Genomic DNA, 18,094 nt, shown 5'->3' with positions numbered 1-18,094 from the left:
CCCGAATGTCACTGGAGACTTTGAAGAACACGGCTACCCCTCCTCTTTCTTTTCTACCTATGACGCTGCCCAACTGCACTAGAGACTGGCAAGAACTTGCTAACCCTTCTGTGTCCCTCTGTGAAATGGCGCTGGATCGCTGTGGAGGGCAGTACTTATAGAATACAAATCTTGCAAGATCCGACGACGTAGCGATGATGTTTTGCCTCGTTTTCAATCCCGAGGGTGCACGAAAGTATCGAGGCAACTCGGTACTCGGATCTAAGTTCGGGTGTGTTCGGTTCTCGGGGGAACCGAGCCTGAACATCTCTAATAAAAAGTATTTACCATATAGGCTGCTTAACTGTTCAATGATTAAGGAAAAATAAATGGGTTTGGTGGCAGAAATGCTCGCAATGCAAACATAAGTCATAAAACCAAGTGACAGGGGTTCTCCACCCAAAACAGCTCTTCTATTAATGCGTGAGGTGATGCATGATAATGTTTTTGTATCATAAAAAGCTATTGGCACGACTGTGCCTTATAAATGGGTCTTAAGATTCCCATAAAAAGAGATTCCTATTGATCGAGTCTACAGTAGTTAACGGAGTTAACGAGGCGGCTAAAGAATTACTTTGATGACAAATAAATCATTTTGCTAAAATAGCTGATATTTGTGAAAACTGCATACAGTATATCTATATTGTATATATTTGTCAAATGATATACAACCAACAATTGTCAATTTATTTCTGGCAAAGCATTTTATAAACAAGCAGGTAAACAACAGTCACTGGTACGTTTTATAAGCAAACAATACCTATATACCTAACAAGGACAATAAAAGATAAACAAAAAAGCCATCAACTTTCATTGCTGTTGCAAGAACTGCTCACGGTGAACTGTTATTAAACAGCCTACTGAATACTTATTGTAGGTGTTTCATGACATGAGACTAATTAAAGTTGTGGAACGAAGCTCTGCATCAGGTTTAGAGGGAAAAGAAAAAGTACAGACGGCTATTTCATTGCCAGTGATGTAGCCGAAAAAACATTTGAGGCAACTCGTATGCATGCACATGACCATATTAGGAGGAGATTTATATAGTGCCTTTACATGTGGAGACTCATAAAACTGATAAAAGTCATTCCTTTGCTCCGTGACTTTACTGTAGGAGATTCACTAGTAAACTCTCAAATAGTAAAAAGCTGTGTGCTAAAAAAAAAGGGGGATGCCTGCTTTGTATGACTGTTATACGGGTCTTTAAAGCTCCGTTGCAAATCAATGAGCTGCTGGGTGAATTAGTCAATAAAATCAGGTTTGAAACTGTGATACATCTCCATAAAATACAATGCAAGGCATACTGTAATTTGTTAAAAGAAAACAATTAAGGCATCAGTTCTATCAATGAGAAAATAAAATAACCTTATACTACAGATGGTTTTAAACTGAAGTTTTGCAGGTGAAGATGAGCAAATCATGGTTAGGGAAGTAGGGTCCGATAACCAGAACATTTTTTTGTTGCGTTTTAATTCATATCAAAAACAGATGTACAGGCAGCTTCATTCATACACATAATCACTATATCCAGAGAACAGCATTTAATACGATAGCTTTTAAATAACATAAATCACAGCTTAAGTCCAAACTTTGTTTCATCAGTGATCTCATACTTCATGACATTCTGAATTCGCACACAACTTTACCAGATTTATTTTTGTACCAATCCCACCAAAAATGTAGATTTCAACACTGAAAGATGTTCTAGGGATGATGAAATCTCTGGAGGGAGATCAAGTGGTAAGTGCAGGGGGGCAAAGGGGATTTTGTTCATACTTGCCAACTTGCTGAAGTTGGCTTCCAGGAGCCTGCTGGGGGAGGTGGGCATGATGGGGGCGGGGCTCCAAAATTTCCGTAATTTTGGCTACGCCCCTGTGATGTAATGACGCAAAGCGTCATTTGACAGTAGGGGGTGAGGCCAAACACTGCGATTCCTGGTGAATCGTGGCGGTTTGGACCTAAAATGCAGGAGTCTCCCGGACATTCCGGGAGAGTTGGCAAGTATGATTTTGTTTAAAATAACACAAATTGTGTCATTGAGGCCCCAATCCCGGGTGAAATCTGGGAGAACTACCTGCAATTTGGATGTCTCCCGGACTTTCCAGGAGAGTATGGTCTACATGGCTAAACAGGAAATATTCAACAGGTATTTCCAGTATTTCTCACTGAAGAGTCTCACTGTTTAGCTACATTAAACATAGACTGTTACTGAAAAGAAAGTTTTGTTTAATTGCTGATCCAGAGTGAAAAGCCATTTTAATTTTGGAGGTTTGTCACTTACTTTAGTCAACATTATAATATCATCACCAATGTTCTATTTTGGACCCACATAATACAGAGAAGCAGAAAGTAAACAGATTATGTACACGTTACAGTGTGTATTCAATACATAATGTACGCTATGTTACTGATATATACAGATATGGGATCTCTTTTCCAGAAACTAGTTATCCTAAAAGTTCAGGAAACCAGGAGAAAACAAAATGTTAAATTATTTCTGATGATTGGTGATAGAGAAATGATCTGATGACACAATGTGTCTCCATCTACAGTCACTGCGAGGAGCACTGCTAAACAATTGCGGGGGAAGCCAAGGGTTCACTTTAAATGCAATTTGGTATATTTTAGGCATGGTGCTCCACTTCTAACCCAGAAAACCAAAAATCCCAAGCAATATAACAGATGGCATCTGTAAGCTCCAATTTTCTACTTGTGCAACTGTGACTTTATTAAGATACATGTATATATGGCCTGAATTATTATTTCCTTTCCTCTGGAAACTGATAATCAGTCAATAATTATCTGACTTTTCATTATGTTTTGAGTATTATTAAAACCAAATATTGACAACCAAATTCTGGGAATTGTTTCAGTGAAGTCAGCCAGAATGCACTGCTGTTGTCGATCATCCTGTGCTATGGCACATATTAATATGGGCCTGATAAGGAGCTGTGCGATAGATATCTTATCCACTAACCTAAATAATTCATTACACTCTTATCACGTTTAATCAGTTTTAATCTGTTTTGCATTTATACAACCAATGTGTTTATTTTAAATGACAATATACATTAAAATACTAGTAAGTTATATTAAACAAAAACATCTAATCTCTGACAAGGGAAAAAAAATAGTCATGCAGAATGTGCAAAAACTGTATACCTACAACAATTACAATAACATTACATTGGTATAATAAATGCTCTCTACAAATGTATATGTATATGAAGGCTTCTTAATTATGTACCTCTCACACAGTACAATTTGTATTATGTTTTAAAAAAAATTACCAAACATATGTTAATTCTACATTTGTTGGAGTTGAACGATACCTCTGCCATCCGACACGGTATCTACTTTATTAGACCTAGTATTGTGTTGGAAAAAGGCAACGGTTTAACTATTTGGAAGGGATACTATAGATTTAAAAAGAATAAATTAATAGATCATTTAGAAAATACGCCAGGGTACTGTGCTCAAGACTCGAGTCATGAGTGTCTGCGTGACTGGGTTAAACTAAACACCTGAAATGTTAAATCGTTGTCATCTGAGAAACTCTAGTCCGGAAAGTTGTCTAATTCAGCATGATTTTGGGGTGTCTGGTGATTTAGGATTTACTTATGATGTTCAGCATATGTTGCTCTAATTTTCAACACTGCAATCCTGCCTTCATTCAGAAAATGTCCTTAAATGGAGTATTGTGCTATTCTGATCTGAGGTTTCTGGAGGCAGGGTGGGTAAAAGAGACAACCAAGGATGAAATCTACATGTATCTGTGCACAGTTACTTAAGTAGGAGTATTTTATTTTATATAAGGCATACCTCTTTGTAGCAGAAACATATGAACACTTTCTGCTTCAAGCAGGTTTGTACTATATGTACTTTCCAGCGAAGAGCTTTATGTTTCCTTTTAGCCAGAAAAATTGCTATTATAAAAAAACTCTATAATCTAGCTACAATGATAATAAAATACAATTTTATCATTGTCCTGGGGGATGGGGTGCTCTTAGAATGAGGCAACCTGAGACAGCTGTCTCAGGCAGCAAGTTTTGAGGGAAACCATAATGAAGAGAATGCATTTAAATAAATAAGCAATTTTACTTGATGCAAAAAGTATATAATTAGTGATACTGATCTTGTTGGTAGATTTAATAATGCTTAAAAGTGCATTATGTCTATTTTAAGACACACACAACTTAAATTAATAATTGTTAGTGCGTGCCTCAATCATCAGAATTGTTCAATATGAATTATTGTAATTGGGGCATAAGAACGTATTATTTAGTGGCCAGTAAAGATATTGTTGGACATTATTCGGTGAATGTATGTATATTTATATACATATATATATATATATATATATATATATATATATATATACACATACACACAGGTACAGTATGTTCAGTATATCGTGATATCTTATTACCTCTACAAAGCTGAGCTTCAACTTCTCCGTCAGTTCTGAATATTCACTTCCAAGTGAAGCCATCTTCTGCTCTCTATTATCGGCTTCACCATCAGTTTGTGATAATTTATCTGTCACTTTAAAAACAATTTCTTCTTGGTTATGAATCTATTGGAAATGTGAAAAACAAGAAAATTAGTAAACATTTTCATAGATATTTTTTCAAGACAAATCTACGTGCCTGCATAGACTGCTACCCACCTCTATATCACACATATACGCACTTTCAGAAAACCATTGGCTTTTATTGACTAATTAGGAGTGGAAGAATTAAAGGTACTCTATCACACAGCTGTCTGCAGAAGTTTGGACACCCCTGGTCAAAGTGCATGTGTACCTGAAGCTCTACATGAAAAGAAGGTAACACAGTCTCTGCAGGGTACATAGTTACATTTGACATATGTATGCATATTTTATTGCGAAAATATCATTTGCTTCATTTAACAGAAAAATAAATCAGTGAATATGGTATGTGGAAAACACTGGTCATCCTTCACTGGCAGATCCAGAGGGGGTGATCGGGGCAATTGCCACCCCCTAGCAGCAATCTTCATACCTTAAAAATGCTGCTGAGAGGTCCGATCATCAGAAAAAATGGGGTGTGGCCACCTGGGGCCAACCAATCAGAGTGAAGGAGAGGCGAAATTGCCCCCCTCCCCAAAAAATAATTCTGGGGCAGCCCCTGTCATCCTTACAGTTGATTCATTGACTTTGTATTTTTAAGGCCTGAAAACTTGATTGACTCATTAGGCCTTAAATTAAGCGAGGTGACAACAATTGCTGAGTTGAATAAATACAATGACCCTATTAACCTCTACAGATGTTGTACCTACTCTCATCAACCTCGGGCTTCTCTAAGCATCTGACTCAGTACGTAAAAATATAGACTTAAATTATTATTTTTTTTGAATGTTACAAAGCTGGGGAAGACGATAACAAGATATCTAAACATTTTCAGTTTGTAATCCCAACTTTTGTAGTCCAGGCAATGTCTTGAAAACCCAGTAAAATCTCTAACAGTGCTGCTCGTACACTGGTCAGGTATGCTAAGCAGAGCACATATCATAGCCTGCAATGGACTGCAGAAATATATATGTTATGCCTGAGTAGTGGTCACAGTACAACGTTTCTGACACAAAAGTGATCAGCATGGAAAAGTTTTCAGAAGCAAAACTCACCTATGACCTCACCACAGAAGGTAATGTTAGATGTAAGGGAAGCAATTTCTATAGAGTAAGAAACTTATAGAAGCAGAGAACTGTGTGCCGATGAAACAAAAACTTATTTTTGTTGGCCTCAACCAAAAAACATATATAGCTTTTCAAGAAAAGAACACATTGGCAACTGTTACACATGGGGATGGACCCTAGATGTTTTGACATTGAGCGGCAGTCATTGCTCAGGTAGCATTGTCTGTGTGGCAGGAAAAAACTATTAAATATCTACAAATCCTAGAAACTAATGTCCCAGGGTAATGGATATTTTTTATAAGATAATGATCCAAAACATATCGCAAAATCAACCACGCAGTACTTAAAGGAAATAAATTTTATGTTTTTGGAATGGCTTTCACAGACCCCAAATTTAAATATACACGTGTGGGGAGATGTGGGGTTTGCAAACAAGACGACTCATAACTATTTCTGAGTTAGAAGTGTCCTGCAAGGAAGAGCAGGGGGGGGGGGGGGGGGGGGGAGGCTAAAGCATAACTATTCTTTCTGATGCCTACAAGAAACCTTTGTAAATTTGTGATTTCTGCTAAAAGAGGACTGACCAGGCATGTGCTGACAGAGTAGACAAACTATTGCACATGCTGCATTTACTGTTTGTTTGATAAACTGTACAAATAAGTAGCAAGTGTTTAGCTTTGTACCCTACAGAGTTTTTGTTCTTTTCAGTAAGAGATTCAGTGAAACAAGCACCTTGACCCGAAGTCCCCAGATTGTGTGTAGATGTCATATATGATTCCACAGACAGTGTATATTCTGTGACAAATAGCAGCTAAATAACCAATTTTAAGCATAGTTGCCAACATTGGCAGCTTGTGTCCCGGGAGGTCCGGGGGGCAGGCGGGTGTGTGGGGTGGGGCTAGAAGAATCGTGCCGCTAGCCCCACAATGACGTTCATGATGCTAATAAGCCCCGCCCCCTCCATTTACTTTCCAGAGCTGTGCGGGAATCGGGAGAATTGCCCCCTCTCTCGGGGGTCCGGGAGACTAACCCAGATTTCGGGAGTCTCCCGCATATTCCGGTAGAGTTGGCAAGTATGATTTAGAGCACAACAATTGTCCTTGTTTTAGATAACTACTCATTTGTGCTAAAAACTACTGCTCCGCCCAACTACAACATCAACCCCCTTTCCTTTTCTGCTGCAAGCAGAATCCCTCTATTTTCTTATCTGACATTTGTGTATCAGGTGGAATGCAGAAAGGGGAGGGGGGGGGGGGGCGAGGGGACTACTGAAGGCCAATAAAGGCGGTCACACAATTTTCCTTTCTCCCATAAAAAGGGCTCTACCCAAAAAGAAATAAAATACAAAGCATGAAAGAAACCAAAATGAGATTAGAGTCACTTCAAAGCTAAGCATTCTCTACTATGGAGTACAGTACATCTACACTTTGTATATAACCCACTGCCTAATTGCTAGCCAACTCTCTACAGAATCAATATTCAGATATTATCATACCTGGCTGATTGGGAACAATAGAGGACATTTTTTACATCAACTGCGTGCTGTACATAGAACTCAAGCACATTATTTCTAAATATTCCAATATATATATATATATATATATATATATATATATATAAATATAGGCATATCTAAAATAACTTTACAATAGCAAAGCTTAAGGTTCAAAAGGAGTAAAAAAAATAGACAATAAAACATAATAATGTACAAAGACATTCTCTGCAATTTAATACAATATTATAACTACTCAATAATATTTGCTATTGTTTATAACAAAAACATTTCAGATAACAATCTTTTAAAAGTCAAATTGACGCCAGGCCCAGCGCGTAGTCACAGAAGCAACCTTTAACTCCAGTTGTCACTTCTCCATTTACTTGCATGGCCAATTATCTAGGACAAGGACTCTGCCATAAATCAACCAAGGTTATTGCATATAATGAAAGTAAGTACGTCTGTCTTTTGCAAACATGAACATTGTGTTTATTGAACATTTTCAAAACAAAATGGAAGAAAATACATGTAAAGAAAAAGACAAGCCATTGGGTAATCATGGCAACATTTGAGGACATATCACTTTTCTAGAGATAGCTCCTTTTCCCTGCATCTAGTGTATACATACATTGGCAGATAGAGTGGGAGTACTACACCAGGTTTTTTTGTTTTGTTTTTTAAATTGCATTCCTAAAAAAAGTCTCGGAAAACAATTTGTTGCCAAGACAGTGAAAAGAGGAACAATCATAACTAGACAATGTATGAACCTTAGAAAGAGCAATAGTAAATTATTTATTTTGACGAGAAATAAGAATTTTCTTTATATAGAAGCAGCTTGAGAGATGTTTACAGTAAGCCTGTTATGCTTTAGATTGTATGGCTTAGTATAAAGATAAATATGGGGTTCCCACGGAATAATAACTTTCTCAAGTCTCTATACATCTACTTTATGTTGAGACTTTTGACATATAAACATACAGACTCTAACCTAACATTTAAATTTCTCCACTAGAACTGCTATCTGTTCTAACGATTAGAACTGTCAGCATGGTCCAGTTGCTGTCTCTATAATCTGCAGTTATTGTATTCTCAAATGGATAAATGAAATACACCCTAAAAAAAAAAAATTAAGATGGTTTTCTTTACAGCTATGGCGTGACACAGAATTACTCGCACATTGTGCTGCCTAGACTCAGGCACGCCCCACTGATATATACACGGGCAAGTCATATGGAATTGGACACATTTGTGCAAAGAAAGTAAGATGCATTCAGCTTAAAAATAGTGGTGTTTATGCCAGCCATACATCAGGCATACTTATGCACGATAGCATAGAAGCGGCTTGATAGTGTTAGTAGTGTCAAGCAGCAGCTGCAAGGGCAAACAAAGTATTGGCATGCATAAAAAGGGGCATAGATGCAAGGGAAGACAGTGTATTTTTGCCACTGTATAAATCGTTGGTAAGACCTCATCTTGAATATGGAGTACAGTTCTGGGCACCACTCTATAAAAAATATAATTTGGAACTAGAAAGGGTTCAGAGAAGGGCGACAAAATTGATAAAGGGTATGGAGTCATTAAGTTATGAGGAAAGGTTAGCCAGTTTAGGCATGTTTACTTTAGAAAAGAGGCGTCTAAGGGGACATATGATTACTATGTACAAATACATTAAGGGTCAATACAGAGAACTTTCATGGGAACTTGTTACCCCAAGGACTATGCACAGGACACGTGGTTACCCCCTAAGGTTAGAGGAGAGGAAATTTCACAACCAGCAAAGGAAGGGGTTCTTTACAGTAAGGGCAGTCAAGATATGGAATTCATTGCCAGGGAAGGTTGTGATGGCAGATTCAATAGATATGTTTAAGAAAGGGTTAGACAAATGTTTAGCGGAAAAATGTATCCAGGGATACGGCCGCTAATTAAAATGAAGGATAGTAGTGGATATAGGGTAAAAATAGGACTGCATTATTGGGGTTGGATGGATTTTCACAATTAAAACAGATTGGTGGTTGCTTACTCTGGATCAATTTCAAATATAAGTGCAGGATCACAGGAGATCCAAAATAGGTTGAACTTGATGGACTGATGTCTTTTTTCAACCTCATATTACTATGTAAATGCTAAAGTCGCATTACCCTATTTGTACACAATATAATAATGCAATGAAGGGTCATGTACACAGGAGATAATATTGTCTTGTCGGTTAATAAATGTAAAAGTCTAACTTTCCATAGAAAGTGTAATGAAATACAAACACCTCCCCACCTCTTGTTTACCCCTTTAAAATGAAATGGGAACCTGTTTTCCTCCAGTAGTCCAAATGGAAATGTCAACTAAGTAATGCCAATAGGCACCTGCGACTTCGCAATGACATTAATTATTTTCGGCACCTGGAGGGGTTAATATGTCTTCAGCCAATCAGAAGTGGCTAGACAATGCAGCTGAGTCATCCCGATCAGTGTCCAGCGTTGCACCAGCCCTCCAGTACCCGCTAGGGATACGCCTCCTAAAAGGCGCATCTGAGGATGTGTGCGTGTCTAATAAAGTCACAATTACATGAACATGCCGTTACTGTATTATAAGATTAATATTCACTTAAAGATTCTATTAATCTTTAGAAAACCCAAGGAACAGTGCACTTCTCTGTTCAAATTATAGCTCATGCTGCCTCAAGATTTAACTTTACAAGAGTTTTTCCTCAATAATGGCCTGATTCATTAAGGATCTTAAATGAAGAGGTATCTACTAGTTTACTGTTTTGCACATAAGTTAAATACTGACTGTTTTTTCAGGTAGCACACAAATATCAACTTTAAATTTCAGTGTACAAATAAGCTATCAAGTATTTGTGTGCTACCTGAAAAAACAGTCAGTATTTAACTTATGTGCAAAACAGAAAACTAGTTTGCACCCCTTGCATTGTAACATGGTTTTGTCCAGGGGACTGAAATAAGATACCTCTTCATTTAAGATCCTTAAAGAATCGGTCCCTAGACCTTCTCTTCATGGCTCAGTGAGCTAACTCAGTTGATGTATTTCTGACCATTCCTTTTCACTCTCAACATTCCTAGCAGAGACTGAGCTCCCACAGGCTAACTACTTGAGGTGTATGAAACTGCTACTTTGATATTGGTTAGGGTCAGTGTCATCTGAGATGGGTATGGGCATCATACCCGCTGAGTTCAAATACTCCATTATTGCCTCTATTTGCCATCGTAAACCAAAACTGGAGAACTTGGGACTCTATTCACTGGGGGTGCTTACCTATATACAATTCTCAAGCTCTAAAGTATCTCACCCTGCTTTGTGACACACTCGTGTGTTATGTACCCACCATCAAAAATGGAAACTGCAGTGGGAATCTGAAGAGCCTTTTTAGCCATGCAAAATGGACAGATTATTACACTACCTGGCACGTGGCAGTAGTCAAAACTTGGCCATTAATTTCAATGGTGTCTTAAAAATAAAGCTAGCACCAATGTCCCGTTATGGTTATCACTTACATAAAGATACAAAATATGGTTTCACAAGTACTTCATTCTTTCAAATCAGCATTTAAATCTTTACACGCTCTCTGAAAACCCATCTCTTTATTAGATCTTACCCTCTTCCTAACTATACTACCCACTCTGGTGCGGGCTCACAACCGTCCCAATATCCACTCTCAGCTACACTTGTTACTCTTGTTTCAGCTGTACCCTCTTACAATTAGAATGTAAGCAGAGCCCATCCCACCCGTTTTTATGTCTACATTTATTTCTTCTGCCTTGTATGTTCCTGTGTTTATTCGCTATATGGTGTTGCCTAACACTGTGGCACCTTACAAATAAAAAACAATAATAATAGTAAATGCTCTTTATCCTATTTCAGGATTTCTGTATCTCCCATACACTATCAATGGGTATTTGTAATTAAAGTATTCATTAACTCCTGTATAGCTCAGGCCTTCCTCCTACCAATAGCGACATTGATGAAGTTTGAGGGCCTCATTTAGAGTCGGACGCAAAGTCCATTTGAGGTGCACCGACCACAAAAACCACTATCACGCATGTGCAGCAAGCACCATATCCGCCTGCATCTTGGACGCAATTTACACTTGCGACAGCTTGCGGCTTACTACGAGGGAAAGGGCAGAACGCGGAATTGTGAAGGTGTGACCCCGTAAGTAAATCCTAGACGCAGTGAGGCGCAGACGCAACACACTCAATGAAGGGCCAAAAATGTGCGGCAGGAATTAGGTGGCGCAAGTAGTTAGCTAGCTGCAGGAACTGCTCGCAGCTCGGTAGGGTATTACGAGCGGGACGCAACTGGGGTTGCATGCCACTCGTAATAGCCTACCAAGCTGCGGCACAGTCCCACTTCTACATGTCTTAGACGGACTTTGCGTCCGACTCTAAATGAGGACCTGGATGAGCATTGATCCTTATTTTGTTGGAAATGTAATTAAACACTGTGCAATGACCAAATTATAATGAAAGTGAAGAATAATTATTACTTTTTAATAAAGCATCTCGCAGACATGGGAATAACCCCCATAGCCCTAACAAGGCGTTCAATAGGAAACTATCTATCATAAATAAAATGAAAATTTGTACACAACCAATTTTGAGAAAAGCAGAACATGGATGGAGAAAAATAGCTGCAATACGCTCTTTAAAACATACAAGGGAAAAATATTTCTTTGTCTGCTAAAACCAGGTGCAGGCTCCTTTACTACTTTGCACAAAAGAAAATGTTTTATGGCTGTATTAGGAAGGGGAAAAAAAGATTTACACACATTTAAGAATGTTTTTATTAGACAGGTATCAAAAGCCATGCAGATTCAAGTATCTTTTTTCAAGGGGTATTGGCACCACAAGGAAAATGCATCTACTTCCCCATTGATTTAAAACATTCCAATTTATTTTTAGTGCACACATGGATATACTTTTTACCTTTTCATGGCACAAAGCCCAAAAATATAGATTTTTTTCCCCCCTCTCTCTTGAGAGAAGTGAAATTCATAATGTGACGACCTGGGACCTTTTTTTCCTGCAAATTCTTCCTCCTATTTATTATCAGTAAAAGAAGAGCCGATTTATGGAGCTTGCTGAGCCTTAAGACACACACTATAGAAATAACTATTATAGGCTGCAGACAATTTAACCTACTTTTAAACCACACGTGTGTAATTGCTGATATAGGATAATATTAAAATTTAAATTTTAGAAAGTCAAACCAGGGAAGCAGAAGGAACCTCAATTTTTTTTTAAGTTGCCAGGTACTGTGCAAACACAGGATATAAAATCTGTCACTGCAGAGAAAACTTCTAGACAACAATTAAGTGATTCTGTTACCCTGAAGTCGTCAATATGTTGTCAATTTGCTGTTGCTATAGTAACAGATGTAAAGTGCACCTGTCATCTACACATAGTCGAAGCAAACCATATTGTCACAATGTACAACAGGTCATGGGCTGCATGAATACAATTATTGGTCCAACCCACAAAACAGCAGTGTTCATGGTGTGTACAGTATATGACGGTTGCACAATAAAAATTATGTTTCAGCATCTTAAAGAAAACTCTACCAAAAATGGCCGAGAGTTGAGAGAGAATGCATGTTATTTCAGATACGCACAACACCCGTGTTGTAAAACAATGTAGCTACAAAGTAGGATCAGCATTGCTTAAAGAGAGCTAAACCAACTCACTCTTTTTGGAGTTTACCAATCAATAAACGTGATGCCTATTGCTCTATGATCCATTTTCCTGGTACACAGTGATCTATATATTTTCTAATGCACTTCTCTGGGCTGAACTTATGAATTTATGTTAAAGGTGTTTTATGTAATTACCATACTTGCCTACTCCTGAATCTTAGGTAACCCCCCCCCCCCCACCCCCCAGGGAGAGCAGGCATTTCTCCCAGACCCCACCTACTTCCTAGTGAAGTGGGAGGGAAGGGGGCCCCTATGACACGAGTTCCTGCGAAGTGCATAATTTTGGCCCCACCCATTGCTGTGCAACGACACTATCACAACATTTTGGAAGGTCAATAACAAATTCATTAAGTATTGAGTGAAGTGGGTCATACTGGAAGACCAGCTACTATAATATACTTACTGGATCAGCTAATTATATAGGTAACTCTGGATGAGAATAACACCAGTAAGCCCAAGCACTGGGCCTGATCCATTAAGGATCTTAACTTGAGAAACTTCTTATTTCAGGCTCCTGGACAAAACCATGTTACAATGCAAGGGGTGCAAACTAGTTTTCTGTTTTGCACATAAGTTAAATACTGCCTGTTTTTTCATGTAGCACACAAATACTTGATAGCTTATTTGTACACTGAAATTTAAAGTTGATATTTGTGTGCTACATGAAAAAACAGTCAGTATTTAACAAACAGAATACTAATTTGCACCCCTTGCAAAAGAGAATACTAATTTGCACCCCTTGCATTGTAACATGGTTTTGTCCAGGAGACTGAAATAAGATGTTTTTCAAGTTAAGATCCTTAATGAATCAGGCCCACAGTTTTTAGTGTGAAAAAAAACCAAAAAACATAAAATGAATGAATCTGCTTGGAAAAGCAGGCCATGATCTCGTGGCATGCTAACCAACAGATACTACCAAAATGTGAGCATTAGAGGAAAAAAATAAATAAATAAAACTATAGTATATCACAGTAGTAGAAAGTGGTCCACCAATAGAAAATATCAAGATAAGCAAATAAATGTGAAAGTTTGCACATTAATATATTATAGGTATGAACGGTTCTGGGCACCAAACTGAAAATCAATCACATCTTCGAAGATCATGTAGACAAAGCATAATAAAATATCTGCTTAGCTTGGAAGATCGTTGCTGTCCTGCACTGTACTTATCTCTCTGTATCGTTTTGCTATATAATACAGCATTTAAAACAAATGTGGAGTTTGCTGATGCCCTATTTTGGGATCCATGATTTAATGCAGAATAAAAACAATTTTTTAGCATAAATTGAATGCTTACTAATAAAGATGAGGAGTCGGTTCAGAGAGTAAAAGCTCTGTTATACATCAATGACACCTGAGTTCTATATTCATTTGTGATCTTGACAACATTCCACAAAGAAGGCCATGCCACACTGGCACTATGACGCCTGCTATTAATCACTGTTATTCCTGTAACCCACTATCTAGTGCTTCTATGGGGAAAAGCATTACTTAAATCTAACAAGTGACATGCACTGGGCAATTCCAGTCCTAATTCAGAGAGCTCCTTTCCTGGACAACTGTGTATCAGAAACAAAGCTTCTTTACTGCTTCTAAATTCACATGGTGTCATATGTCATATGTCTGGGTGACAGCTCCAATATGAATCAATGATAACCAATATAATAGATACCGGAGGTCATGTAAACCCTAGTGTAAATAAACTATTACAAATTAGTTGTGTTTTCCTAAAACAATCTGAAGTTTTGCTATCAATCGCAAATAAACAAGTAATTTATTGGAGAATACACAATTATTAATGTCACTGGATTGTTAAAAATACAAGATGTAGATTATTCCATTTCAGCAGGTATATGTACTGTATGTGTATCCAGGTTGAAAGGTATTTGCAGTAGCGCCAGCGGAATTTCTCCTGGATCAGAAAACCAGCAAGAGTCAGGAAGGGAACCAGTAGAACTACTGGTATTTTGAATTTTTTTTGTGATTACATTTTTAAAGTTGCAATTTCCCTTCCACAGAGAATAATTGAATTTGATGGATATATGTCTTTATTTCCTTTTAGGTATACAAATAAGTTACTCTAAAAAAAATGAGAAAACAAGTATAAAACAGACTGTTGGGGGATGTTCTACGCCACCAAAGCCTGTAACATGCTTTGTTTTCCAGTAAAGCATTGACTTAGAAATGGCTGCCAGGCAAATTAAATTATTCACTAATTTTCTTAAAAAAAAATGTTTATTATCACATTGACCCTAGGGAGCATATCTTAAGAATCTACCGGACTAACCTCATGAATTTAGTTACGCTGTTTCCAAGTAAGGACTTATTCACACAGCCATATCTCCATGTATAATCCATTGTGTTTAGCATGGATGATACACAGGTTTGATATACAATAAACTTAGTATCAGGGAAGGAAGTACTACAATTATAAGACGCAGTCCTTGGGTATTTATATGGGCATCTTTTTCAGAATTTGGTTTGTTACTCCACATGTAGGCCAAACACAGAAAAAAAATATATAATTTAACTTTTATTGTGTGTCAATGCAATAACTGAACAGAGAATGAAACAAAATTTTAAAATAATTTAAAATGAGCTTAGCAAATAAGGGGTGATCAAGTTGTGGCCTGTGGTTGTACCGTTTAACTCAGTTTCTGGGGTATCATCATCATCATCACCATTTATTTATATAGCGCCACTGATTCCGCAGCGCTGTACAGAGAACTCATTCACATCAGTCCCTGCCCCATTGGAGCTTACAGTCTAAATTCCCTAATATACACACAGACCCAGACAGACAGAGAGAGAGAGACTAGGCTCAATTTTGATAGAAGCCAATTAACCTACTAGTATGTTTTTGGAGTGTGGGAGGAAACCCACGCAAACATGGGGAGAACATACAAACCCCACACAGATAAGGCCATGGTCAGGAATTGAACTTATGACCCCAGTGCTGTGAGGCAGAAGTGCTAACCACTAAGTTACCGTGCTGCCCATCCTATTCCTGAGTTACATTAAATGATCAAATATTCTGGACTTTGCTGCAATACATTATTTATTTATAAAGTGTTACACTGCATTATAATGGACAGTGATTATTAATTATACTTTTCAAAAAATACCTCCATTCTTACACTGATTTGTATATTTGGAACACCACAGATGTATCTCTTGTGTACCAGGTTGATAGTACCTTGTAATGCTTGATTTAGATGAATTATTAAATTTGGATTTTCAATCACAATATATTATTTATTAATGTAGGGACATATTCTATTGTTTATTTATCTAAATTAAACATCATACATATGTCACACGGTGCACCAGGTTATTAATCCCTTGTTATGTTGCCTGTAAAATACGATATATTGTATACGCAAAAGAATTCAATGGATCAGTGAAGCCCATGCAAGTTGATTTAGATTCAGCAAGACACCAGCATCATTGGTATACCAGCTTATTAGTAGTGTCTGTTGACTTATAACAAATGACTCCTAGGGGTAAATGTATCAAGCTGCAAGTTTCTGGCCAGTTTGAAAAGTGGAGATGTTGCCTATAGCAACCAATCAGATGCTTCCATTTTGTAGAATGGACTAAATAAATGATAACTAGAATCTGTTTTACTGCTATAGGCAACTTCTCCGCTTTTTCAAACCCGCAGTTTAGTAAATATATCCCCTAGTGTGACTCTTTTAAACCCATTGATTGGACTTTCATTGCTAAATCAAACCATGTAGTTGGAACTACATTAACATACACTATTAATAGTTACAATGATAAAAAATTAGCCGTTATTAATACAGAGATTCTTAAATATCTCAGTTTCTTTGCCGATTGTGCTGGTAGCAGTATCAAAATGTATAATATAGATTGTTACATAATAACCGGTGGATGTGTACGCTTAATAGTTTACAAATTCAAGTTGCCTGCTTAAAACAAATGATTCCTTTTGCCAAATGATTTCAACCCACTATATGGACTTTAATTGCTGAATTAAATCATATAATTACAAGTGTATCAAAATACACTGCTAATAGATGTAGTGTTGCAGTACATTATAGTAAGCAGTTGTTTGTACAGAAACTGTTCATATATATCCTTGTATTAGCCGATCATGCTAGTCACACAGTCAGGGCCGCCATCAGGGCGGTACAGGGGGGAACTGTTGTACCGGGCCCGGGCTCACCAGGGGGCCCGGTACAACAGCTCAGCAAAGACTTACCTGGGGCCCGCCGCTGGTCTCCGCTATTCTGTCTTCAGCCTGGCTGTCACCGTGACAGCCAGGCACCAGGATCTGATCGCAGGGTTGGAGGAATCATTCCCCCTGCGATCATATGATCTGTCACAGGCAGAGCACATGATCGCAGGGGGAATGATTCCTCCACCCCTGCAATCGGATCCTGGTGTCTGGCTGTCACTGTCACGGTGACAGCCAGGCTGAAGACAGAATAGCAGAGACCAGCGGCGGGCCCCAGGTAAATATGTGTTGCTCATGGGGGGGGGGGGCGCTCATGAGGGGGGGGGGGGGCGCTCATGGGGGGGGGCGCTCATGAGGGGGGGGGGGGGCCCGGGTGGCACGGGGCCCGTACTGGGCCAGATTTTTTCTGAAGGCGGCCCTGGTCACAGTATCAAGCTGTATGGGTTACAGTAATCTCTGTGTCAGTGTGATATGCTGACAGACCTTAAACAAGGGATAATCTGTAAGGTACAATACGTTAAATTGTAAAAGGATTTAAACAAATCAATGGAAACCCTATAGGGTTGCCTGTGTCCAATAGGATATCAACATAGACTAAACTTAGCAGAGAAATACTGAATTTCTATGGAAGGCACTTTGGGAATGGAACGCAATGTAAAATAATAATAATTTGTCTAAACAAACGAAGTGCATGGCACAGGGATATTCAGTGAATTATCTTCATTGTTTGATCTATCTGCATCTGGAACATAAAAGGTAACACAAAGAAGAAACAAGCCCTAAATGATCAAAAAATGTTGCCTGTACTCAATACACTAAAATACTAGAACATAAACTAGAATGGGCTAAATGACAAATTTTGTATTATTATAATAATAAATAACAACAACAACACATTTTTAGGATTTAAAAACACTGTTTAAAAACTCAATTGCAACAAATAATGAAAAAATCATGGTTCAAGCTGGAGGAAATTAACAACCCCCTGCTTGATGTT

The 18,094-nt window shown here is 38.0% G+C and overlaps 1 protein-coding gene across 1 annotated transcript in view; it reads right to left on the bottom strand.

The window, feature by feature from the left end:
* Window positions 1-18,094, bottom strand: part of LOC142159092 (uncharacterized) — a 304,132-nt gene that overhangs the window by 109,041 nt on the left and 176,997 nt on the right. Inside the window, exon 19 of the mRNA XM_075213684.1 lies at window positions 4,469-4,615. Coding sequence (XP_075069785.1) covers window positions 4,469-4,615 — 147 coding nt within the window. The remainder of the gene's footprint in view (window positions 1-4,468; window positions 4,616-18,094) is intronic.

Source organism: Mixophyes fleayi, chromosome 5, assembly GCF_038048845.1.
Source record: "Mixophyes fleayi isolate aMixFle1 chromosome 5, aMixFle1.hap1, whole genome shotgun sequence".
NCBI classification, from domain to species: Eukaryota; Metazoa; Chordata; class Amphibia; order Anura; family Limnodynastidae; genus Mixophyes; species Mixophyes fleayi.
The sequence above is the reverse complement of the archived record's forward strand: the minus strand, read 5'-3'. Positions and strand labels throughout refer to the sequence as shown.